At 33.3% G+C, this 23953-nt stretch overlaps 2 protein-coding genes across 3 annotated transcripts; one reads left to right on the top strand and one right to left on the bottom strand.

Annotated features, from left to right (window-relative positions):
* The first annotated feature begins 1705 nt into the window (after positions 1-1705).
* On the top strand, positions 1706-5083 carry VIP3 (Transducin/WD40 repeat-like superfamily protein). Its single transcript, XM_068607694.1, has 2 exons — positions 1706-2044; positions 4333-5083. Exons 1-2 carry the CDS (start codon positions 1706-1708, stop codon positions 4957-4959), a joined length of 966 nt encoding a protein of 321 aa, XP_068463795.1. The 3' UTR covers positions 4960-5083.
* On the bottom strand, positions 2025-8396 carry LOC137807197 (threonine synthase 1, chloroplastic). Of its 2 annotated transcripts, none has more exons than XM_068607692.2 (2): positions 6338-8217; positions 2025-2144 (listed from the first exon to the last, which is right to left on the bottom strand). In XM_068607692.2, the coding sequence occupies exon 1, from the start codon at positions 7930-7932 to the stop codon at positions 6355-6357; it is 1578 nt and encodes a 525-aa protein (XP_068463793.1). In that variant the 5' UTR covers positions 7933-8217; the 3' UTR covers positions 2025-2144; positions 6338-6354. The 2 variants fall into 2 exon arrangements, with proteins under 2 accessions (XP_068463793.1, XP_068463794.1); XM_068607693.2 differs by lacking the exon at positions 2025-2144 and adding an exon at positions 5937-6222 and having other exon boundaries at positions 6338-8396.
* Between the last annotated feature and the right edge of the window lie 15557 nt (positions 8397-23953).

The raw sequence follows: 23953 nt of genomic DNA, 5'->3' as shown, positions 1-23953 counted from the left end.
GAATTTTATCTTTTCTTATATATGGTACAGCCTGTCACTTGTTTAATCTCCTCAAACCTTTTCTTCAATTTCCAAAAAAAACCAACACATCCAATGACTATGAATCTTTGCAATAGATGAGTGTGTCTCCAAAGTTATCAAATTCACTCGGTAATGACTTTATCAACAATAATGTTTGACCTTCACCAACATCCTTATTCAATATTCTTTGATGAATTTTGTTGAAATCATCTAACTATACTTTAATGCTTTTCATTATCTTTTACAATCACAATTTTTTTTTCAAATATAATTGACCAATGATTTTATCATATATAGGAACTGTCTAATTTGAATCTAATAGTAACATCAATTTTCTCCCTTTTAGACTTTCATCGAAACCTTGTTACCAAGAGACCAAAACAAAGCACCATAAGCTTTGTGAAGAACATTATTCTTTCTCTTCTTTAGTCAATATAGTAGATTTTCTTTTTCTATAAAAACCTTCTTTAACCTTGTTAAATCAAATAATCTTCTTTTTTTTCAAAAACTCAAATTATTATTGTCTATACAACCTTCTTAGTATCATACTTTATATAATCCATATTTGATTCACAAATGAAATACTAACTCTAATTTGAATTAGGGATGCCTAAACTTTATTAAGACAAATTATTAATTTTTTTTATAAAAGAGTTAAAACAAAATGAAAAAGAGGTTATAGTAAGAAGGGGAGAATTTGTTTTTTTCATAAATAAGATCCAACATATGGTATTATCATCATGCAGAGAGTGTGGAATATTAAACAATTAGCTTTCATAGGCAATTAACTTTTACCTAATTGCCAAAGTGATATACTTTCAAGCCACAAATAACATATATTTAGATTGTTCCTACCGAAAATGAACTTGGGAAGTGTAACTCAACGAGGACAGGGTGTTCCTCAAGTAACAAACTTTCCGTTGGTCACCGATAAGAGGGAAGATCCACCTGAAAAATACTCTCCGATGCTAAGTCACTAGGAGCACAAAAATGATAAGTTCTTAACAATAAGGCAGTTGAGAGTATGAGATAAGATATATCATAGTTTCTGAATAATAGATATTTATGATATCTTAGGTGGTTACCTTTAGGTTAACCATATGATTGTCATTCATTGCTCAATAAATAGTTATTCGATATTAAATACCGATTGAATAGACCGTTTTGTTAATAATAATAGTTGAAAACAATGAAGCCTTAATTAAGAAATGCATATAATCACCAATTAAGGTTAATTTTTTTTTGCCAAAAACAAAATTGATTGTAATGCAAAAGATACCGGAAAAATGGTTAAGATAACGAGAATAATAGTGACCACAGAGTATCGACCCTGTTTTTCTAACATTTTTTTGTGCGATTAAGTTAAATTTATTCAAAATAATTCATTTTGTTGGATCTTATTTCTAAAATTAATTATTTTAATGAATAAAAAAAGTGGTGAACCGAAAGTGTGAGTAGCAATGAGCATCACGAATGCAAAAAGAATCAACAAAAAGAGGCAGTAAGCAATAAAGGTTATGAAATTGGGCCCATGACTAACAAGAGAAGGCCCATGAGAGTCAAGCAGAGTTGAAGTAAAGTCCACAGCAGATGTGAAGTGAGAAAAGAGAAAAGCATAAGCGTAACAGAGAATAGCAGAGCAGAGAGTAGAATTGAGTTCAGTTGAGTTTAGCAGAAAATTAGGATGAAGCTGGGTGGAATCAAATCGGTGGAGAACGCGCACGATGATTCCGTCTGGGCGGTCACATGGGTACCCGCAACCGCCAACCGCCCACCGCTCCTCCTAACCGGTTCCCTCGATGAGACCGTCAGGCTCTGGCGATCCGATGACCTCCTTTTGGACCGCACCAACACCGGCCACTGCCTCGGCGTCGCCTCCGTCGCCGCCCACCCCCTAGGCTCCCTCGCCGCCTCCTCTTCCCTCGACAGCTTCGTCCGCGTCTTCGATGTCGATTCCAACGCCACCGTCGCCACCCTCGAGGCCCCTCCCTCCGAAGTCTGGCAAATGCGCTTCGATCCCAAGGTATAGTATTTTCTTTCTCTTGACCTTATGCAATTATCTCAAACTAGCCCGTGCCTTATTCGTTACGCCTGACCTCTCGTTATTGTTTAAACCTAAAACACTGAACAACGGAAAATTCATCAACTGAGAAGAGAACCTGTTGTGTGTGAAAATGCTATACTGGTTTGTCTTTCATGAAGACTCTTGATTAGTTCTGATGTTGAAATATCATAGAGAACTGGGATTTGTGATTAATTATTGTTTTAATTCTGATGGCACGTGCTTTATGAACCCTAAGTAAAACAAATCTGTATGTTAGGTCTGGGCTCGAATTATATTTACATTCGAAATGATTCTCGTATTGACTTATACATGTTTGTTACTGATGATTGTTGAAACTTATGATCAAGATGTGGTGGAATGTTCTTAATCAACATTTTGCATTCTTAAAAGTTTTCTGGAGCCGGGGTTTTATTTCCTACCCAGCCACTTTTTTAAGATATTTTGTTGGAATGGGCTTATTAAATCTATAAAAAAAAAGAGTAGAAACTGCCCGTGTTATATTAATTTTCCTTACATAAGAGCTATTTAGTGCAAAATTTACACTAAAAGCGATAAAACTGTTTATTTGGAGAGAAGGTCTTGCATACTACCCTTCCACTTTTTAAGATATTCGATGAGAATGGGATCATACAAAAAATTTAGTTCAAAGAAATTTATACAAAAAAATGTCAAAACAGGCTTTTTGGAGAGAAGGTTTTTATCCTACCCAGTCTCTTTTTAAAGATATTTCGTGGGAATGGCCCAAAACAAGTAGAAACTTCCCCTTTTACATGATTATATTAGAATAAAGTTGCTGGCTGAAGTAGAAAAATTTCACTTCCAATGAAAACTCTTCATGTTTTATTTAATAATGGCTTTTGGCTCTATTGTGTTTTCTCCTTTTCTTGCGATATCGTATAATATGATGCGATTCTCTATCCCGTGACATGAATCGCTGCAACAACTTTTTTCGCTCCTGAATAGATCCTGTATTGTTCTAGTCACAATCAGAATCTCATGAATCAATCTACTGGATTTCTTTGCGTCAATCTGAGCAGAGAGGCAAAATGGTCATTCTTTTTCCTCCGGGCATGTCCGCTTATTATTTTACCTTCTCTTCACCCCACTCATCCATAATCTCTCTTCTCCACTGGTCACTCACTTATCTCTGTCTTTTCCTCATGTCTACTTAATAAACTATAAATGTTGATGGTCCCTTAAATTATGCAGTAGCAGCAACAACACTTGTTTTTTTGAGGACTATAATGCAAAATTTGTTTAGTAGCATATCCATTGTTATAGGAATTTTATGTAGCAACCACAGTGTTTTTTTGGTGGTTGTGTTTGCTGAAATTATGCACAGCATAAATGCACGTACAGCCACTCTTTTTTATTATGTAGCTGTCATTAATTGCATCTTTGCATGTTTATATGTCTTATATTAAAGTATATGTTATGTTTCTTATTGTTAACAATTTACTAATTGAAAAAATAGCCTCTCCGATACTTTATCTGGATTCAACTACCATGATAGCTAGGTTTCCCAATTGTTGCATGCGTGTTAAAATGGACTCTTGTATTATTTTAGTCAGTACTAGTGCATTGGCAATTTTTGCATACTTAATTTCTACTTGACATGATTTTATTCATCAACTTATAATTGTACTAACTGCATGTTATATAATTATATTTTCATTTCTCTTGGTTTTTTATTTCTGTGTAAGACTACTATCATGTTCAATGTTACGAAGTTTGTCACATGGACGATCTTGATTATTTTGAAGTTTGCACATGTTTGATTCTGCAGTCATGGTAAATGTTTTTCAACGTATACTGTCTCCCTAGGGTCATTTGTTAGTTGTTAAAGTTAAAATGAGGTGAGAAACTCTAGGATCAGTTTTATGTGGAACATTTATGAGAAAAATAATCCACCTAATTTTGGTCAGCATTCTTGAAGGATGTATGAAATTATTATAAGCATGAAATCTCAATCCCCAAATAGTCCAGTATTACATAAAGGGACTAGTTCAACTCCCCAATTTATACTACTAAGATTATCTGTGGTTTGTGCTGTTTATTCTCTGTAGCATGTTCCCTTCCCCTTCTATGGAAATTGTAACCATTCCACTATGAATTTGGATTTGCAATAAAGCAGAAATCATTCATTGCCTAGTGATAACGAAAATGGGCATTTCATCCCAAGTCTAAAAAATTATCCTTTTTACCAAACAATAATTGTTTAATCATCCATAGTTTCCTACCTTCAGGGTGCCATTCTAGCGGTTGCCGGTGGGGGTAGTGCATCAGTCAAGCTTTGGGACACTTCTACATGGGAACTTGTTGCCACCTTATCAATTCCCCGTCCAGAAGGACCCAAGCCCACAGACAAGAGTGGCAGCAAGAAATTTGTGCTGTCAGTTGCATGGAGTCCTGATGGGAAACGACTTGCCTGTGGTTCAATGGATGGCACAATTTCTGTTTTTGATGTTCCACGTGCCAAATTTTTACATCACCTTGAAGGTCACTTCATGGCTGTGCGGTCTCTGGTTTATTCTCCTTATGATCCAAGGGTACTGTTTACAGCTTCGGACGATGGTAACATCCACATGTATGATGCAGAGGGTAAAGCTTTAGTTGGGACCATGTCAGGTCACTCTAGTTGGGTATTGTGTGTGGATGTGAGCCCAGATGGGGCGGCCATTGCCACAGGTTCAAGTGATAGATCTGTAAGGCTGTGGGATCTTAGCATGAGGGCATCTGTGCAGACGATGAGCAACCATACAGACCAGGTATGGGGTGTGGCTTTTAGACCACCTGGAGGGAGTGATGCGCGAGGTGGTCGTCTTGCTAGTGTATCTGATGACAAGAGCATTTCCCTGTATGATTATTCCTGATTTAGATATTGCACGCTGTATTTGTACTCTCTGTGGAAGCTTGTTATCTCATTATTGCTTTGTCATTAAATTGATTTTCAATTGTAGGAAATGCATGGTTGTACATGCTGTATCCTTTTTTTCATCTTTTGTTTCCCGTCTTAATTTTTATTGCTTGTTCCATAACAAGCAAAAATAGATGTTCCGACCTAGTTCATCTCGAAACAAAACCAGTCTGCTCAGTCCGAAAGGTTGTATAATATGGAGCAAGATATTTTTATTTATTTTTAGTTAAACTTGGATATTCCTAGGTTGTTTCTGAAGTTAGAGATTAATTTATGGTGATACTAAAATAAAATTATTTTTTATCCAGACAAAAACAAATCTTGCATCTTGAATGCTTGACTTGGGAGATTATGCTTTCACGTCACCCCATATGTTTTGTTTGAATTATACTATGAAATTATTTGGAACTAAGAAAGTTAAAAGAAATTTATTCTCACAAGTCACGGGGATTTCCTTTTCTTTTTCACCAATTTTTTTAAGCTGAAAGACAGCAAGATTATTTAAATGCAGTACTTAATTTTTGGTATAAGTATGTTGATGGAACAATACTTATAAAGCCGTATGGGATCATATCTTCTGCTGATTGTCAGGATGAGAAGTTGTTTGCGTGATCATTACAAAATTGGTCACACGGAGGATAACCACTAACTTGTATAAAAATAAGCTAAGTCGAAAACTAGTCTACATTCAAGAATTTAAATCAATAGTTGGTATCCAGAAAAAACCCAAACATGAAATCTTCCGCGACCTTTTATTTTCGTTTTTTAGTCAAATATATTATTAAGGACGTAATCGTGTTTGACTAAAATAATCAAGCTTTTTTGCAAATAAAAAGATACCAATATTAGCAGTGCAGCGTCGTGGTGTGTGGGCTAAAGAGGAAAAGGAACTAGGCTTTTCAGGGGATATTGTTTCTGGCAAAATACAAAAAAAAAAACAACAACAAAACTATCCATACATATAAAGGCAAAATCCATTGTACAAAATCTAAAACTCAACAGCTAAGCTACTATCAATAGCTTAAATTCAAGATCCATTTGATGTGATTACAGTTGCAACAAACATCTAAAGTCTCTAGTAAAAGTAACAAGCAACTGCTACTATACACAGGGGAGAGTACTATTTTTCCTATTCTTCACTTGCCCTGGTCTTCACTGTGCATGCAAATATGCAATGTGTGAGACAGGAACTCAGAAGCATATTGATGAAATGAAAGCCCTGGAATATACTTGAACGAAATCTTAATCTTAGAAATTCAACAAGGATCAAAAGAGAAGAACAGAAAGATGGTAAAACAGCGTAAGCAGAGAAAGCCGAACCAAGCTTCACTTACTTGGCAGCAGGAGTGGGTTAAGAGTTGTTATAGTTGGGGGATTTGGCATGCAAGAAATCCTTGAGCACATCCATGACAGACCCAAAATCCGCCTTAACAGAAACGGGAGGGTTGGCAAAACGCCCCATCCCAGGAATGGCCCCAGAGTGATAATCAATCTTACTCTGCGCAAACTTCAAGCCATGCGCAGTGCTGACCACCACAACCCTCTCCCCAGCTCCGATAATGCCCGCATTCCTGAGCTTGATGAGAGCCGTGAGAGCGACCCCAGTGTGCGGACATATAAACATGCCAGTAGAATCAGCCTGCGCCATGGCATCCATAAGCTCCTCCTCCGTGGCCTCCTCCACAATCCCCTCCGAATTCCTCAGAGCATACACCGCCCTGTCGATGGAGACAGGGTCACCGATCTGAATCGCAGAAGCAAACGTAGTGTTGGCCTTGACAGCCTTAAAGTCATTCCACCCATTCTTGTAGTACAAATACAAAGGGTTCGCATTCGCAGCCTGAGCGCACACAAGCCTCGGAACCTTCTCCACAAGCCCCAAATCCTTGCACATCTTGAATCCCTTGTAGAACGCATAAATGTTTCCCAGATTGCCACCGGGAACAATCACCCAATCCGGAACCTCCCAGTTGAACTGCTGCAGAATCTCAATCGCCGCGGTTTTCTGCCCCTCCAGCCGCAAACTGTTCAACGAATTCGCCAAATAAATCGGCAATTCCGCGGTTATCTCGCGAATCAGCTTCATGCACCCGTCGAAATCGCTGTCAATGCTCAGCACCAGAGCGCCGTTCGAAACCGGCTGGATTAGCTGCGCGGTCGAGATCTTGTTCGCCGGTAGGAACACGATGGAGGGGATTCCCGCCGACGCGCAGTACGCCGAGAGCGCGGCCGAGGTGTCGCCGGTGGAGGCGCATCCCACGCCGATCACCGGTCGGTTCATCTTGCGTAGACGGTTGACCTGGCTGACGAGCACCGTCATGCCGAGATCCTTGAAGCTTCCGGTGTGGCTGATTCCGCAGTGCTTCACCCACAAATCGTTCATTCCGACGAACTGTTTCCCGAACCGCTCCGCCCAGAAGAGGTTCGAGTTGCCTTCGAAGGCACTCACGATGTCGTCGGGGTCGATTTCCGGTAGAACCCACTCCTTCTTGCTCCACACACCGGACCCGTACGGCCACGTCGTCTTCCCCACGCGCGAGTCAAAGAGCGTCCGCCAGTACGCGCCGTCGAACCTCTTCAGCGCCTCCATGTCGTGGTGCACGTCCAGGAGTCCCCCGGAGCGGCTACGATACACGATTTCGTCGAGCGAGTAGGACTCCGTGGAGTCGAAGCCCGCGTTGAAGGGAACATACTTCGCCGTGAAGTCGTGCGCGTCGGCGGCGCGGTGGCGGCGCGCCTCGTCCTTGATGTTCGGCGGCGGAGGCGAAGGAGGGGAGTGGTTGTTGGTGGTGAGGTGGGAGGAGGAGGGATCGAATGTGGAGGAGGTGCATGACACTAGCGTGGAGGCGCAGCGGTTTTTATTGTTAGGGATTGAAACGGAATGGTTTGGGAGAGTGGAGAAGGAAGGTTTGAACAGAGACGACATCATTTTCCTTATTATCCTTCTTTTTCTGAGATCAGAAACGGAAGCACTTAAGTGAATTCAGTGATGAAATATGAATGGTTCTTATGTTTCTCTTTTTTTTTCTATTTTCTCAAAGAAAAAGAAAAGGGTTTGAAGGAGAATGTTATTCCACCACCCACCTTCATCTGCACGTGTAATTTATGCTCTCTATCGTCATAATTGTGTCTTAGTGACTCATAATAGTCAATAGTAATAATAAAACAATATCATTTGGATTCTTTCTCTGCTGATTCTGTAGTTAGACAGAATCTTCATCAAACAATTGCTTTGGCATCGCTTTTTAAGGAATTTTTTTCCACTGCTTTCGTTCTGAGAACAAACACGTATTCATCAACTTGGGATCAAGAAATTGGGATCAAGAAAAAGGAATCACATCATATCACTAAACTCTTGTTTCGGATTCTTCCTAATCCAACATGTTCATCGTTACAGATCTTATCATAGCGGGTGATATAAATAATTACTTCTAATTAAATTTTATATTTTTAATTAAGTATATCTTATTTTACATTTTTGTTAGGTGTTAAGAAATATTAAATTTTGTGGTTAATAAAAAAATATGTTAAGATTAATATAAATAACATAATTTTTTATTTTGTGGTCAATTATTTCCATGTCATCAATCATATCGTCATCGTCATCGTGACATAGGTAATAGTAAGAATTTTTTGTTATCTAATAATTTTTTTTTTATTGTGACATAGGTGATAGTAAGATTTCTTGTTATCTAATAGTTTTTTTTTATGACGATATTAGATAACAATCACATAACCTAATAAAAAAATTACAGAAATTCAATTGAAAAGACAAAAAAAAAATCAATAGAAATTGAATAATTTATCACAGAAATAAAACTTAATTAAACCTCTAAATAATTATAATGATCAAAATTGGAGTATAGTTGATGATAATGGTAAGAATCAAGATACCCGGATGGGTTACTGGTCAAGTTGATGTATTGTTTCTTAAATCAGTATTTTTTTATTTTTAATTACTAATATAATTTAAATAGTTTATATTTTAAGATTAAATTTTTTATGTACTTTAAGTGAGATGTTCATTTGATATTCATTTGAGTGAGATGTTCTCTTTCAACACTTGTTTAAATTATATTACTTATGTTTAATAATACTTAATGTAGTTTAATTTATTTAAATTTTAAAATTACTTCTTTATCATTACAAATTACTTTAAATTTTATATTTTAAAGTAAATTTTATAACATAAGTTTGTAATTCAAATTTGATAATATTATAATGATAAACTGTTTATTATTTAAAAATTATATAATTATTTATTCGTCCTATAAAGATAGAGATAAGATGTTCTCACTTTTATATGTTATTAGATGATGACGTTGTATATTTATCTAAAATGTTCTCTTTCAAATTAAATCAAGATGTTTTCCTTCAACATTTATTTGAAGGTGAGTATGTTTCTGAAAAGACACTTTAAGTTAGTTGATATATTTTTTACATGTGTAATTAATAAACATCTGCATTATATGTATTGTATTTATAGTATCTTAATGATTTTTTTTAAATGAATCTTTATTAAGTGTCTTAATAACCTTATTGGGTGATTAATGCCTTACACATGAAAGCATCCGCTAGTTATAATCATTTTAGTGGGTCGAAATGTTAATCATTGTTAGGTTATAATGATATTGGTCTTTATTTGTACACTGACCTCCTAGATTTGGTAAACTCTTGTCTCATAAAGTTAAATGTCTAGGTAATGATATGTTAAAACAAGAATAATATCAATTCGATATTCGAACAATTCCTCTTCAAAAGACATTTTTAAAAGAATCACTTTTGTATGTATAACCAAAATCATTTAGGTGACTATTTCTGTATCCATTGTCCCGTGCCTCATGTCGAGGTGACATATTGGTGAAAACATGAGCAAGAATCAATTTATGTCTTTTGGTGGCAATATAATTATTATAAGACAAACATGATTGTGTTGGGGTGTGAACATCTCTATTTCAAACCATCATATTTGAAAGATCTGACAAATGGAATATGTTGTGGATGTTGGGTTGTCTTCCCATCGACTGTTATAAGTATGTAATGGAATACTTGTGCGGGAGACTACTTGCACTCATATTCAAACATTTAGGTGAGTAATGTTTTTGTCAAAGTGGTTTAAGAAGATACCACATGGAGGTGATTTTCAAAGAGATGGATTTGCCATCATGATTTTGTTCTAAGGGTGACTATGGTGCTAAGTCATTGTTAACCATCAACAATAACTTAGCAGAGTGGATCCTAGGGTTATGACCAAGAGTGAATTCTTAAAATAGGTCAAGAATGATCTCTTGTTATGTGTGAACCGTAAGTGAGGTGGATTCGATGTTAATGGAGTATTTCTCTAAGTATATGTGATCATTTCTTATTCGCTTTTTTCGCAAAAAGTGTCTGCATGTTAGAGAGCTCAACTGAGGATGACATCTTATTAGTTGTTTGTTATTATGCTATTCACAATGTGTGACATGGTTAAGAGGGATCTTAGTTAACTTCTTTTACATGTATGTTTGTTTGATTATGGATATACATGTATGCTTCTCATTTGATGAGATTACAGTGTGTGTACTGAGAGTTGTGAACATGACACCCACCTACTTTTCTAAATATTTAAGTTTTCTTCAAACATTTGTAATTTGCAAGGCCCTTTCTTATATATTTCCCTATCAAAGGACCTAGTAAGGTGGCTTTCCTTGCAACTTATGACATTTCTTTTTGCCCCTTATATTGGGAATGTTGAAAAAAATCTCATAAGCTTCACCCAAAGTATCATTGGTGTGTATATGTCTCTTTATCGTCATGGAGATAGACAATATGCATTTTTTCCTTATTTTTACTTTATCTTCTAAATATTAACTTTGTTGAATGTTTATTCTTTCTTTAAGATATTGTGAACATCTCCAACGAGAATTTGTTAAAGCAATTGAGGTGAAGGGCTTGATTATGACTAAGAAAGACAAGGCGTTTGAAGAGAAACCCAATGCAACGAAAGCAAAGTCAAATCTTCGAGGCACCAAGCAGAGAGATCATTGTCCAGACGTTCTCCAACAAAACATCCTTTCTTGGTTGAGACTTTCACATAGGGTCCAATTTAAACATATCATGGAATGATTTGTTATGTTCCTTTTGGCTGCAAAATGAGATTCAAGTTGGTGTGGGATGGGACCTTGGGCAAATTGGAAATTTTGAAGCAAAAATGTCAACTATTGAAGTTCATTGAAAGAAGCTTTAGAGATAAACTCCATTGTGAAAAATAAAATAAAAGGCCTTCAAACTAAGAATGTTATGGGTGAATTTAATTAAGTATTTATTAAATTTTTTTACTCGATTGAATCTTTTAAGTTTTTATATTTTTAATTAAGTATATCTTATATTAAATTTTTGTTAGGTGTTAAGAAATATTAAATTTTGTGGTTAATAAAAAAATATGTCAAGATTAATATAAATAACATAATTTTTTTAATTTTTGTGGTCAATTATTTCCATGTCATCAATCATATCATCTGTCATCGTGACATAGGTAATAGTAAGAATTTCTTGTTATCTAATAATTTTTTTTTATTGTGACATAGGTGATAGTAAGAATTTATTGTTATCTAATAATTTTTTTTATGACGATAGAAGATAACAATCACATAACCTAATAAAAAAATAAATTACAAAAATTCAATTGAAAAGACAAAAAAAAAATCAATAGAAATTTAGTAAATGATACTTAAATTTATCACAGAAATAAAACTTAATTAAACCTATAAATAATTATAATCATCAAAATTGTAGTATAGTTGATGATAATGATAAGAATCAAGATACCGGGTGGGTTACTGGTCAAGTTGATGCATTGTTTCTTAAATCAGTATTCGTTTATTTTTAATTACTAATATAATTTAAATAGTTTATATTTTAAGATTAAATTTTTTATGTACTTTAAATGAGATGTTCATTTGATATTCTTTGAGTGAGATGTTTTCTTTCAACACTTGTTTAAATTATATTACTTATGTTTGATGATACTTTTTTATTTTTTTATCGGCGTTTAATAATACTTAATGTAGATTAATTTATTTATATTTTAGAATTATTTTTTTTATCATTACAAATTACTTTAAATTTTTTATTTTAAAGTAAATTTTATAACATAAGTTTGCAATTCAAATTTGACAATATTATAGTGATAAACTCTTTATTATTTAAAAATTATATAATTATTTATTCGTTTTATAAAGGTAGAAATAACATCTTCTCGTTTTTATTTGTTATTAGATGATGGCATTGTGTATTTATCTAAAATATTCCTTTTCAAATTAGATCAAGATGTTTTCCTTCAACACTTATTTGAAGGTGTGTATGTTTGTGAAAAGACACTTTAAGTTAGTTGATATTTTTGTGTACATGTGCAATTAATAAACATCTACATTATATTTATTGTATTTATAGTATCTTAATGTTTTTTTTTTTTTTTAAAATGAATCTTGATTAAGTTGGGTGCTTAATGCCTTACACATGAAAGTACCCGCTAATAATAATCATTTTAGTGGGTCAAGATGTTAATCCTTTTTAGGTTAGAATGATATTAGCCTTTATTGGTACAATGACCTCTTAGATTCGGTAAACTCTTGTCTTGTAAAGTTAAATATCTAGGTAATAGTGTGTTAAAACAAGAATAATATCAATTTGACATTTGAACAATTCATGTTCAAAAGACATTTTAAAAAGAATCACTTTTGTATGTATAACAAAAATCATTAGGTGACTATTTGTGTACCCATTGTCCTGTGCCTCAAGTCGAGGTGACATGTTGGTGAAAACATGAGCAAGAATCAATTTATGTCTTTTAGTGGCAACACATTGATTACAAGACAAACATGATTGTGTCAGGGGTGTGAACATCTCTACTCAAACCATCATATTTGAAAGATTTGACAAATGGAATATGTTGTGGATGTTGGGTTGTCCTCCCATTGACTGTTATAAGTATGTAATGGAACACTTGTGTGGGAGACTACTTGCACTCATATTCAAGCATTTAGGTGAGTAATGTTTTTATCAACGTGGTTCAGGAAGATACCATGTGGAGGTGATTTTCAAAGAGATGGATTTGCTATCATGATTTGGTTTTAAGGGTGACTATGGTGCTAGATCATTGTTAACCATTAATGATAACTTAGTTGAGTGGATCCTAGGGTTATGACCAAGAGTGAATTCCTAAAATAGGTCAAGAATGATCTTCTGTTATGTGTGAACTATAAGTGAGGTGGATTCGATGTTGATGGAGTATTTTTCTAAGTATATGTGATCATTTCTCATTCGCTCTTTCGCAAAAAAGTGTCTCCATGTTAGAGACCCCAACTGAGAATGACATCTTATTAGTTGTTTGTTATTATGCTATTCACAACGTGTGTCATGGTCGAGAGGGATCTTAGTTAACTTCTTTTACATGTATGTTTGTTTGATTAGGGATATACATGTATGTTTCTCATTTGATGAGTTCACAGTGTGTGTGTGTGAGTTCTGAACATGACATCCACCTACTTTTCTAAGTATTTGAGTTTTCTTCAAACATTTTAAGTAATTTGCAAGGCCCTTTCTTATATCTTTTCCATCAAGTTTTCATTCACTTATATAGTACCCTATCAAAACCTAGTAAGGTGGTTTTCCTTGCAACTTATGACATTTCTTTTTGCCCCTTATATTTGGGAATGTTGAAAAAAAAAATCTCATAAGCTTTCACCCAAAGTATCATTGGTGTGTATATGTCTCTTTATCGTCATGGAGATAGACAATATGCATTGTTTTCCTTGTTTTTACTTTATCTTCTAAATGTTAACTTTGTTCAATGTTTATTCTTCCTTTAAGATATTGTGAACATCTCCAATGAGAACTTATTGAAGCAATTGAGGTGGAGGGCTTGATTATGACTAAGAAAGACAAGACGTTTGAAGAGAAACCCAATGCAACAAAGACAAAGTCAAATCTTAGAGGCACCAAGCAGAGAGATCATTGTCCAGTCGTTCTCCAACAAAGCATCCTTTCTTGGTTGAGACTTTCACATAGGGTTCGATTTAAACATATCATGAAATTATTTCATGAAGGGTGTGATGCTGAATGATTTGTTAAGTTCCTTCATGGAACTATAAACTCTATCTTTGGTGTTTGGCTTCCAAATGAGATTCAAGTTGGTGTGGGGTGGGACCTTAGGCGAATTGGAAATTTTGAAGTAAAAATGGTCAACTATTGAAGTTCATTGAAAGAAGCATTGGAGATAAACTCCTTTATGAAAAATAAAATAAAAGGCTTTCAAGCTAAGAATGGCAAAGTTATGAGTCACTATATCCTTATGGAAGATCCAATATCTACAATAAAAAAAATAAGATAAAAAACATAAAGTTGAGTTAGGTGTTTTTGGAAAAAAATCGACCAATGTGACTTTAACTCCTAAAACAATATGGTAGTTTGAGAGAAGGCCAAGAAGTCTTTACGAGTTTAAGAGCATCCTTCTTATGCAACATGAGAAAGACTTCGACGAGACTTTTCAACAAAAAAAAATTTTATATGAGATTTTTGTATAAAAGTGAATTTGATTTAAAAAGTATTGTGTTATAGACGTTTTAATTCTAGTTGAAAATAAAGTAGGTAAGAAGGAAGGGACCCCAAAAATTTGTCTATATTTATTTGCTTACTAAAAATTGAATTAGTGGTCATATGAATCCATAATGCGATAGATTTATTTATTTTTAATTATATAACTAATATGGTTTATTAATTTATACTTTAAAATTAAACTCTTTATCCTTACAAATTATTTTAAAGTTTATATTTTAAATAACAAATAAAACTCATAACATAAGTCTATTTCTATTAATTTTATTAACATTATCTTGATAAACTACCTATTATTTATATAATTCATATTTAAATTTAAATTGTTTTTATTATGAGGTGGTTGGTATTTTAAATAATGAATAAACAATTAACCATTCACGTTTATAATTAAACTATTCTCGTTTGGAATGGGACCTAGAGAATTATTGAGAGGACTTGTTTTCTTCCTCCTTGCCGGTCGGTTACGCTGCACTTCCACCTCCTTCCTTGCTCATTCCTCGCCTTTCCTTCTTAGTCTCGACTCTCGTTCGTCTCGTGAGCACCGACTGAGGGGGGACCTGCAAAAGGCACTCCGACGCTCACGTCAACAAAGGGGTTCGACACTCGGTAGCTAGAACATTGTAAATAATGATGTACTTGGTTCTTGGATTTTGTGTCTGTGTATATTACCTTAATGAGTTTTTCTTATTGGGCTGGATTAAGAAGTTGGACCGCGATTAGTGTTGCATTACCTAACTCCTAATCATTGGGTTAGTCTTGCTGATCTTGCTTGAACATAATTGGATTCATGGTGTTGGTCGACCTTATAGATGCAGGCCATAGGGACTCAGTCGATTCAGCGACACGTTATCGATCGTACGGACCATACCAGTACATAAACAATTAAAGTTCTAGGATTACAAATATGTAAATAATAAATAACGTTGTTTTTAGCACAAATATAAAGACAAACAATAATAATTATATAAAGTATTTTGTAAATAATACTTCAGAAAATTGATGTTGAAGCATTAAATATCGTGAGAAATCAAATTAGTAATTGAGATATTTTAAAGATAAATATGAAAATGTTGTAAGCGGCATACGATTAAATGACATAATAATGCTAATATATTAATAAAAATAATTTAATTTTTATATACAATTTTAATTACATACCAAATTTACCATTTTTAATTAAATATTATAATTCATACATTCGAACAATGAGGTTGAATTATTTCACATATGGTGTATGATTTAGGGTTTAAGTAATACTTTAAAGTTTTTCTGAAATAAATTCCCCCTCCTTATATAAATATTATATATATATATATATATATATATATATATATTAGCCTTCTCTTTAACCTTTTTAGGACTTTTTTTTTCAATATCACCTACCTTTCTAATAACACACTATCATAGAAAAAAAAAATACATACACAAAACATTTAACCTTTTTACTTAAGACTCTTTTTTTTTTCAATATCACCTACCTTTCTAATAACACACTATCATAGAAAAAAAAAATACATACACAAAACATGGTAGGTGTAGGTGTGTTTTAAAATTTGAGACATATGTGTATATTAAATTCACATACTTATATTTTCATAATTTATATAACTCATTCAAAACTTATTCATTTATTATTAATATACACATTTTATAAATTCATTAAGTGTACCGATAAGTTCTCGGGTGTCGTTGACCGCTAGTGATGTTGCGACCACGTAAGCGGGGTCCCACGAGCAGCGTGGGTCAGTGTCTCGCGAGGCACGTGCGCTAAGCAACCAAAGAGTGGTCAGATATCGGTCACTAGGATGTACCGACGTACCACATAGTAGTGTGGAGGGGTCAGGCATTGGGACTCAAACAGCAGAGCTGGGCCTCGAGAGGTGGATCCCAAGCTACGTACCAATTATTAGTAATGGAGAAGCCTAGGTCACGAGAGTCCATGCGTGTGGAGTGGATGACGTGTTCAGGCGTAACACAAGTATAAAGCCATTGGAAAGATACGACCAGTGAGGGTCACATTTTAGGGGTCGAGTTGCATGCATGGCGCGCGGACAGCTAGGGCGTTCCCAGGACGGGCGACCCAAGAGATCAGGTGCACGAGGAGGCATCCAGGTGATCGTCCCGTCAGAGGTTGCACTCCAGTAAGGGAATAAGAGTGGGTAACAGTAGTGTTGGGCCCACCCCCTCAGAAAGCCCATTTTGGGTAAAGTGGAAACCCTAGTTTCAACCTATATAAAGGGAAGTAACAAACTTAGTAAGGTACGCTATTCATTCGCGTCGCTTACGTTAAACAATTTTGGTGTTTCCTAGCCCTAAGATTGACTTGAGCGCGGAGTGCAAACGACCTCTAGGGCACCCTTTGTCTTTTGTGTTTTCAGGCATTCAAACGGAAGGGAAAGCACGTGCAAACGTAAGGATACTTGGGCGTGAGAGTGACGAAGACGCACAAAGACGTTTTTGGTCAACCGACAGGAACATTAAGTATGTATGAAAATGAAATGTCTAACTCTTAGTCCAATTGACTACCTCTTATATTATCATCAATAAATTAATCAACATAAACATTAAAGACACTTCACTCTACTTTAGGAAGAATGAATATATGTGTTTAAAACTAGACTTAGAGGCATACACTTGTCACACTACCTTAATTAAATTGTCTCACAGACAAGTGACAGAGTAAATTCTTATAACCTATCAATTATAATTCTTTTTCATACCTTAGATTGGATCATTCGATTCTTACATTCGATCCTCATCACTTAATACATATATAACCTTTTTATTTATTTATAAATATTTTAAAACCAAAGAAGTTCTTTTTTCTCTTGGGGTGAAAATTTTCTAAAACCAACTCAATTTTTCCATTTTAAATTTCTCTTGAACAACAAAATTTCACTAGAGTAGAAAACTCCTGCTTGAACAAAAAAATGGCATGGAAAACAACTTCACAAATTTTAAAAATGTTTGATTGAGTTAAAAATATTTATCTTGAGCAATAAATATAAATACTTGACATCTAGGACATTGAAGTTTTGGGATGAAATTCAAATCCCTCCTAAAAGTTCTCACCTTCTAAGAGGATTTTCATCAAAAAGTTCTTTCATCCCCAAATATTCTTTCCCAACATGGCTTGTATCTAAAACTTCCCCTTTTGAACACCCCACGCTTCAGGAACATCAGTTTACTTCACATACCACAATTTGCAATATCTTATATGTGAACAAACTGACTATGTTATTTGCAAAAGTTCTAAATTCGAAGTCGAATTCTCTCCAACTTGGGGGCAAGATACAATCCAAGAAGACAAACAGATGATCAAGGACTCAAGAGACAATTTACACGGTGAGGAGTCATCTCAACAATCAAGTTAAGGCCCCACCAAATATCCGACAGACCTTACCAGAAAAGGAACGGGGCATACACCAGAACATCAACTTTTCTTTATTCTGGTATTCTTAAAAATAAAAACATGTTGTAAATAATTTGGGCTCACTTTGGGGTTCCAAATAGTAGAATAGACTGTAGTAGGTTCATTTAGCATAATAGGGGGTGTATTTATCATTTTAGCTTGTGCATAGTCCATTAGGGTTAGAATGTAGCCCTAACTTCTAGAAGCTATGCCTAAGGGATGGTTTTGACCATGTTCAACACCCTAGGCAACCCCTCTCCCTTTTCTTTTCTACCCCTCACTCATCTTGCCCTCCAAGTCACTCCTTCCTATATAAAGGGTGTCTTCCTCCATGTATTGACACATTGAAATTTTAAGTAAAGAAACTTTGCTTGAGTGAATTAAGAGTTTGAGTACTACTTTTTATCTAGGTCTTATCTTGGGTGGGTAGTATCCTAAGTGGTGACTCTGGGTCTTATCTTGAGTGAGTGACATCTCAAGTAGCGACTTTTGCATCACTCGTCTTGGAGTCCCTCTGCTCCAAATGGCGTGAATTCCCTTTATAATCCATAAGTTATTTTCATCTCTTAATCTTTTTCCTTCTTTATCTGCACCATTATCCATTTCCATTTCATGTTCTTTAATGTTCTTTCCATTCGATCATTCTTTATCATTTTAGTCTTGTTTTGTTTCCTCTTTTATGTTCTCTTCAATTTCGCACCTTTGCATCATTGTCACCATATTATTGTGTTTTTCTCTTTTGTCTTATGAAGTGAACCTTCACACTTATTTAACCACTTGGTTAAGTTCGTGTCTAGTGGGGATCTTCTTAGGGTTCTCACCTTTAAATTGTTAAAATCCAAAATCTAAACAAAAGCAAAACCTTTAAAATATGCAATCTAAAATCAACTCACATCATGTTGCCTCTGGTGGAGTTCACTTATAATAATAGTTATCATGCTAGTATTGGAATGACACCTTATGAAGCTTTGTATGAAATGAAATGCAAAACTCCTTTATGTTGGTATCATGATGGTGAAATAATTTTAGTTGGGTCAGAGTTAATTCAACAGACCACTGAGAAGGTGAAGAAGATACAAGACAAAATGAAAGCTTCTCAAAGTAGGCAGAAATCCTATGCAAATGAGAGGAGGTCAAGTGGCAAAGGCGACGAGACCGTATATGTAAAACATGGGGCCTGTGCAGATGAAGTTTTCGTTGTCTTCGACGTGGAAGAGACCGAGGATGATTTGGACCAGGATATGAGGTTATGGTGGGAGGAAAGCACACCCTTGCTGGGTCCCATGGTGCCGGAGGAGTAGAGTAGTGTGGTTGTGTCGTCCTGCATACTAGGGTTTAACATCAAGAAATTGAAAGTTATGTATATTAGTGGAAAAATGCGAAATCAAATGGAACCCGATGATCGAATTAGTGTGCTTTCCACAAGGAATAGAGGACCCAGAAAAACCCTAAATCAGTCCAACATTTGACAATACAATTTTCTATGTTGTGCGCGTCTGTAAGAACCCTAAAACAACGAAACAAGAGTTTAGGAGTGTGAAAAGCATAATACGAAGAAAGAATCATGGAGCGTGTTGGTGGAGTGAGAAATTGAATCACACCTGTCGACTTCGAGAAGGATGACGAGATCTTGAATCACACGTAGTCGGTGGATGCGGAGGAGAAAATGGTGATACACAAAGGGGATTCAAAGAGAAATTGGAATAGAGAAGCGAGGGTTCAAAGAGAAATTCAAAGAAAGAAATGAGAAATTCAAAGGTTTCAGAGATTTTGTTTGGAAAATAAAATTTAGGTTTTCACTTTCAGAATTTACGAAAAAAGAACTTATGGAGGCAATCAAAACATGGGCAGGAGAAAAAAATAATCTATTTATAAAATGGTAGTCGTAACTATTTTTGCTTTTTTAAAATCCGTACGTAACATATGAATATAATCTATATATAAATATTTTAGTTTTTTTAATTAAATATGTAATATCTTATTTACGGATAAAATCCATATGTAACTATTTCTATTTTTTAATTAAATATGTAATACGTTATATACAAATAAAATTCGTATGTAACAACTTATTTTTTTTAATTAAAAATGTAATGTTGTATATACGGATGTGATCTGTATGTAATTATTCTTACTTTATGATACCAAAATTACATACGGATTATGTCCGTATGTAATTGTTTTTAGTTTACATATGAAAAAATTCGTATATAATGTGTATTTACATATTAAATTAAATTCGTATGTAAATATTCACATATAATATTCAATTTACATACAAATTCATATGGATATGTAATAATTAGTATGTAAATAATTAATTTATTGTAGTGGTAACATTTTTAAATTTTTTTTTTACAGTGCATGTTCAAATTAATATAATGTAGGGAGAATTTGACCCAACATAGGGGTGCAATTATAAAATCTCATCCTGGCCCAAGATAACACCAAATACACATTCAAAAAAATTTCACACTTGAATAATAATCTTGAAAGCTCCGTTCATGTGTCCATAAAACACATTACAGAAAGTTCATTCCAAAAAGAATTTAATTTGTTTTAGAAAGTTTATTGTGAACATCTTATTTGAGAAATGAAATTTTGCCAAAAATTCTGTTATGAAAAAATTATTATAAAAAATTATAAGATAATAAATTTAAAAAATATTTTTTTTAAAAAGTAAGATGATATTTTAAAATTTACGAGGGCAGGAATAAAAAACCTAATCATATGTCTAACTTTTTTTTATGAGAACAATATCATCAATCTGATATATGTTTATTCTAGTTGTACATTTTTTGAATTTTGTGAATTGATTATGTATAGCATTAAAATTATTATATTTTTGTTCCTAAAAAAATAGTTATAAAGAAGATAGGTGAAGAAAGCTTAATGCAGAGTTGGAAAGTTTAAGGCAATTAATCAAACACATGGGGCATATGGGGAAAAGAGAAAAAGAAAGGTGTTACCTTGAAGGAGACCCAACCATGTGATGTAATTTGGAGTGTTACCACTTTGCACTTTGCCATTGCTTTCTTTCATAGTTATGAATGGTTGCAAAATTCTGGTTCTAATCCAAAACTCTAAATACAACTTCTCCTTTTTTTTTCACTTTATTCTCGACTTTAAAAAATATTTGTAATTTTGGTTATACAATTTGTGTGTTTCTTTTTAAAAAAATTTAACCCGTAAATTTTTTAGACAATATTGTTCCTTAATTATTATCCATGATTTTGTTACTTTTCAATTTAATTGTCTATTTTTTTCAATCTCCATCAGATTAGTTTTTCATTAGATATTAATATATATATATATATATAACTTCTCACATTAATCAATAAACATTTTATTTTATTAAATCATATTTAGACCAAAGTCCAAAATCTATTTCATACGAGTCACATTATTAATTTACATAATTTTCTAACATTCTCGCACTTGACTCATATGATTTAATAATTACATAAATTATAATGCACATTGAAAGGCTTTGCATAAAATGGTTCTATCATCCATCAAAATTAAGGATACATAAATAATAAGAGTCATGACGATTACATGTCATTTAATCAACATGTTTCATTCCCTATACTACTATATCATCCTTTTTTCTCCCTAATATGATTTTATAATGAGAAGTCCATAATTGGTTCAAACATAATGTCATTTTCATCATCAGGAACATACTTGTTTTCCACACCATAATTTGCATGCATATACATAAAGTAGAAAACATAGATTCAGAAACTTTTATATATCAATGAGCTCAAAGTGTCAAATAAAACATTAATAACAACATTCATCATTATCTAGTAGACATAATGCTCATATTCTCAACATGAGTCGTAAATGGACCATAACCCTTTTGTTAGAGGGGCAATAAGAATAAGATCAGTGTTAATATGTTCTATTGACACTCTATGTTTCTGAACTCTCTCTTTAACGACAAAATATTTCAATTTTCAATTTCATATGTTTAGCATCTTTCGAATACTTGTCGTTTTTAGAAAAGAAGACAACTGCGAAAATATCACAATAAATTCTCAGTAGCTTGACAATACTGTTAACAATTTTTAAAACCTGAAATAAAATTCCGCAACCAATTAGTCTGTGGCCTCAAAGCATGCCACAAATTCAGCCTCCATGGTGGATGTAGTGATGATTGATTGCTTCACATTTTTTCATTGACTGTCTTGGTTTGTGTTGCGTTTACTGTTAGGACTAATGTTCCGTGGATGCTTCGTAATCGATGAAATACTTGAATCATTTCATTGGTATAATAGGCTTCCATTTAGTCTATTATTATAATTTTTTATGAATATGTATAGTCTACCTATGTATCGTTTTTGTTAATATATGAGTTTTGGTTTAATCCCCCATATTTTTGTATTTTTTAATAATACTTTTTTCATGTGATGACAAATGATTGTTGTTACTTGAGGTGTCAACATAACTAAGATGTCAAGTTGCATAATGATGCCTAACATGAACTTTTATAAATAAATAAAAAGTTCAAATAAAAGTATACAAATTCTATGCATTTTAATAATTTTTTCATGAGAAGGATATCAATAAATAAAAAAACACACAAAAAATAATTTAAAAAACAATTCATTACTTAAATTTTGTATGATTGTAGATATTGGATAATTTTTTAATCTTTTCAAATTTCAAGTCATTACCACTTTATTTTATTATTAGTTCTTTAAAGAAATTATGACAACTTTGATTAGATATCATAAAAAACAGTGTTTAGAAACCTTGATTTGATATCATAATATTTTTTTATAACAAATCATTTGAAATCTCATTTGGCTACATCTATAATTTTTATCTCCCTAAAAATGCAAGTACATATTTAACTTGTTTATAAAATAAACTTAAAACGTACTATAACGTTTATTTAGATAAACTTCTATAAATGTTTTTTAGAAGAAAAAAAATCTTCTTAACCCAAAAAATAAAATATATTAATATAAATATTAGATAAAAGTGAAAGTTGGTTAATTTGAATGTTAGACTCCAAAGAAACCCTAAGTACTTGAGGTTGAACATTTTTGGTTTGAACGTGATCTCCATACGAAGTTATATAGGCCAACCATAATGTCTCTATTAAAAGCTTCTCTTCTTCTCCAAAGTGCCATTTTCTTAATAAATTATTTTGGTGCCAGCGAACAATAGTCCAACATTTCATTGGTTTGTCCCAAAATAATTCTCTGTCTCACCAAAATTTTAAATAAAAAATGCCTGTAATTGTAAATGTCTTTCTTGTTACAAAATTAATCAATTTCTACATTTCTAACCCTCAAATTCCTTTATTTTATTTAATTAAAAGATATAAAAAATTTAAATATTCAATTAAAAAATATAAATTTTTAATTAAAAATACTAAAGATTTTATAAGCTACTAAACCCAAAAGTTATTATAGAAAAATACTCGAGTCTATGACGGCTACAACTTTACATGACCAAAAGACCAAAAGATTGCATGATTACGATTTACTCTATTTAAATGATTTGGTAAAGCTTTTATGAGACGTATTAAAGCGAATTAGTATATTATAATTAGGATTGTGACTGTTTTATTATTAATATTATTAAAATTTGAAAACTAAAAATGAAAACGATAAGAATTATCTTGCTTCACCCATACACAGGAAAAACAAGTTGTACTTATTCATGGCACACGTTACATTTATGCAACTGAATATCTGTAAATACACATGAAATGGTTTACTGCAACAGTGCCATAAATTTAAGAATTAATAAAACTGAAATGAATGTTTTAAGGGACCAATTTGTTTAAAACACAGTAAAAGTTTAATTGTGTTTTCCCTTTTGAAAAAAAAACTCCATTCATATTTCAAAAGTGAATATTGAAAAAAAATATTAAACATGTAAAATGAATAAATTTTATTTGATCATGTGACAGGGTGTATGA

The sequence above is a fragment of the Phaseolus vulgaris genome, chromosome 3 (genome assembly GCF_051622355.1).
Source record: "Phaseolus vulgaris cultivar YP4 chromosome 3, ASM5162235v1, whole genome shotgun sequence".
Taxonomy (NCBI): Eukaryota; Viridiplantae; Streptophyta; class Magnoliopsida; order Fabales; family Fabaceae; genus Phaseolus; species Phaseolus vulgaris.
Note: the sequence above shows the minus strand (reverse complement) of the source record. Positions and strands in the feature narration are given on the sequence as shown.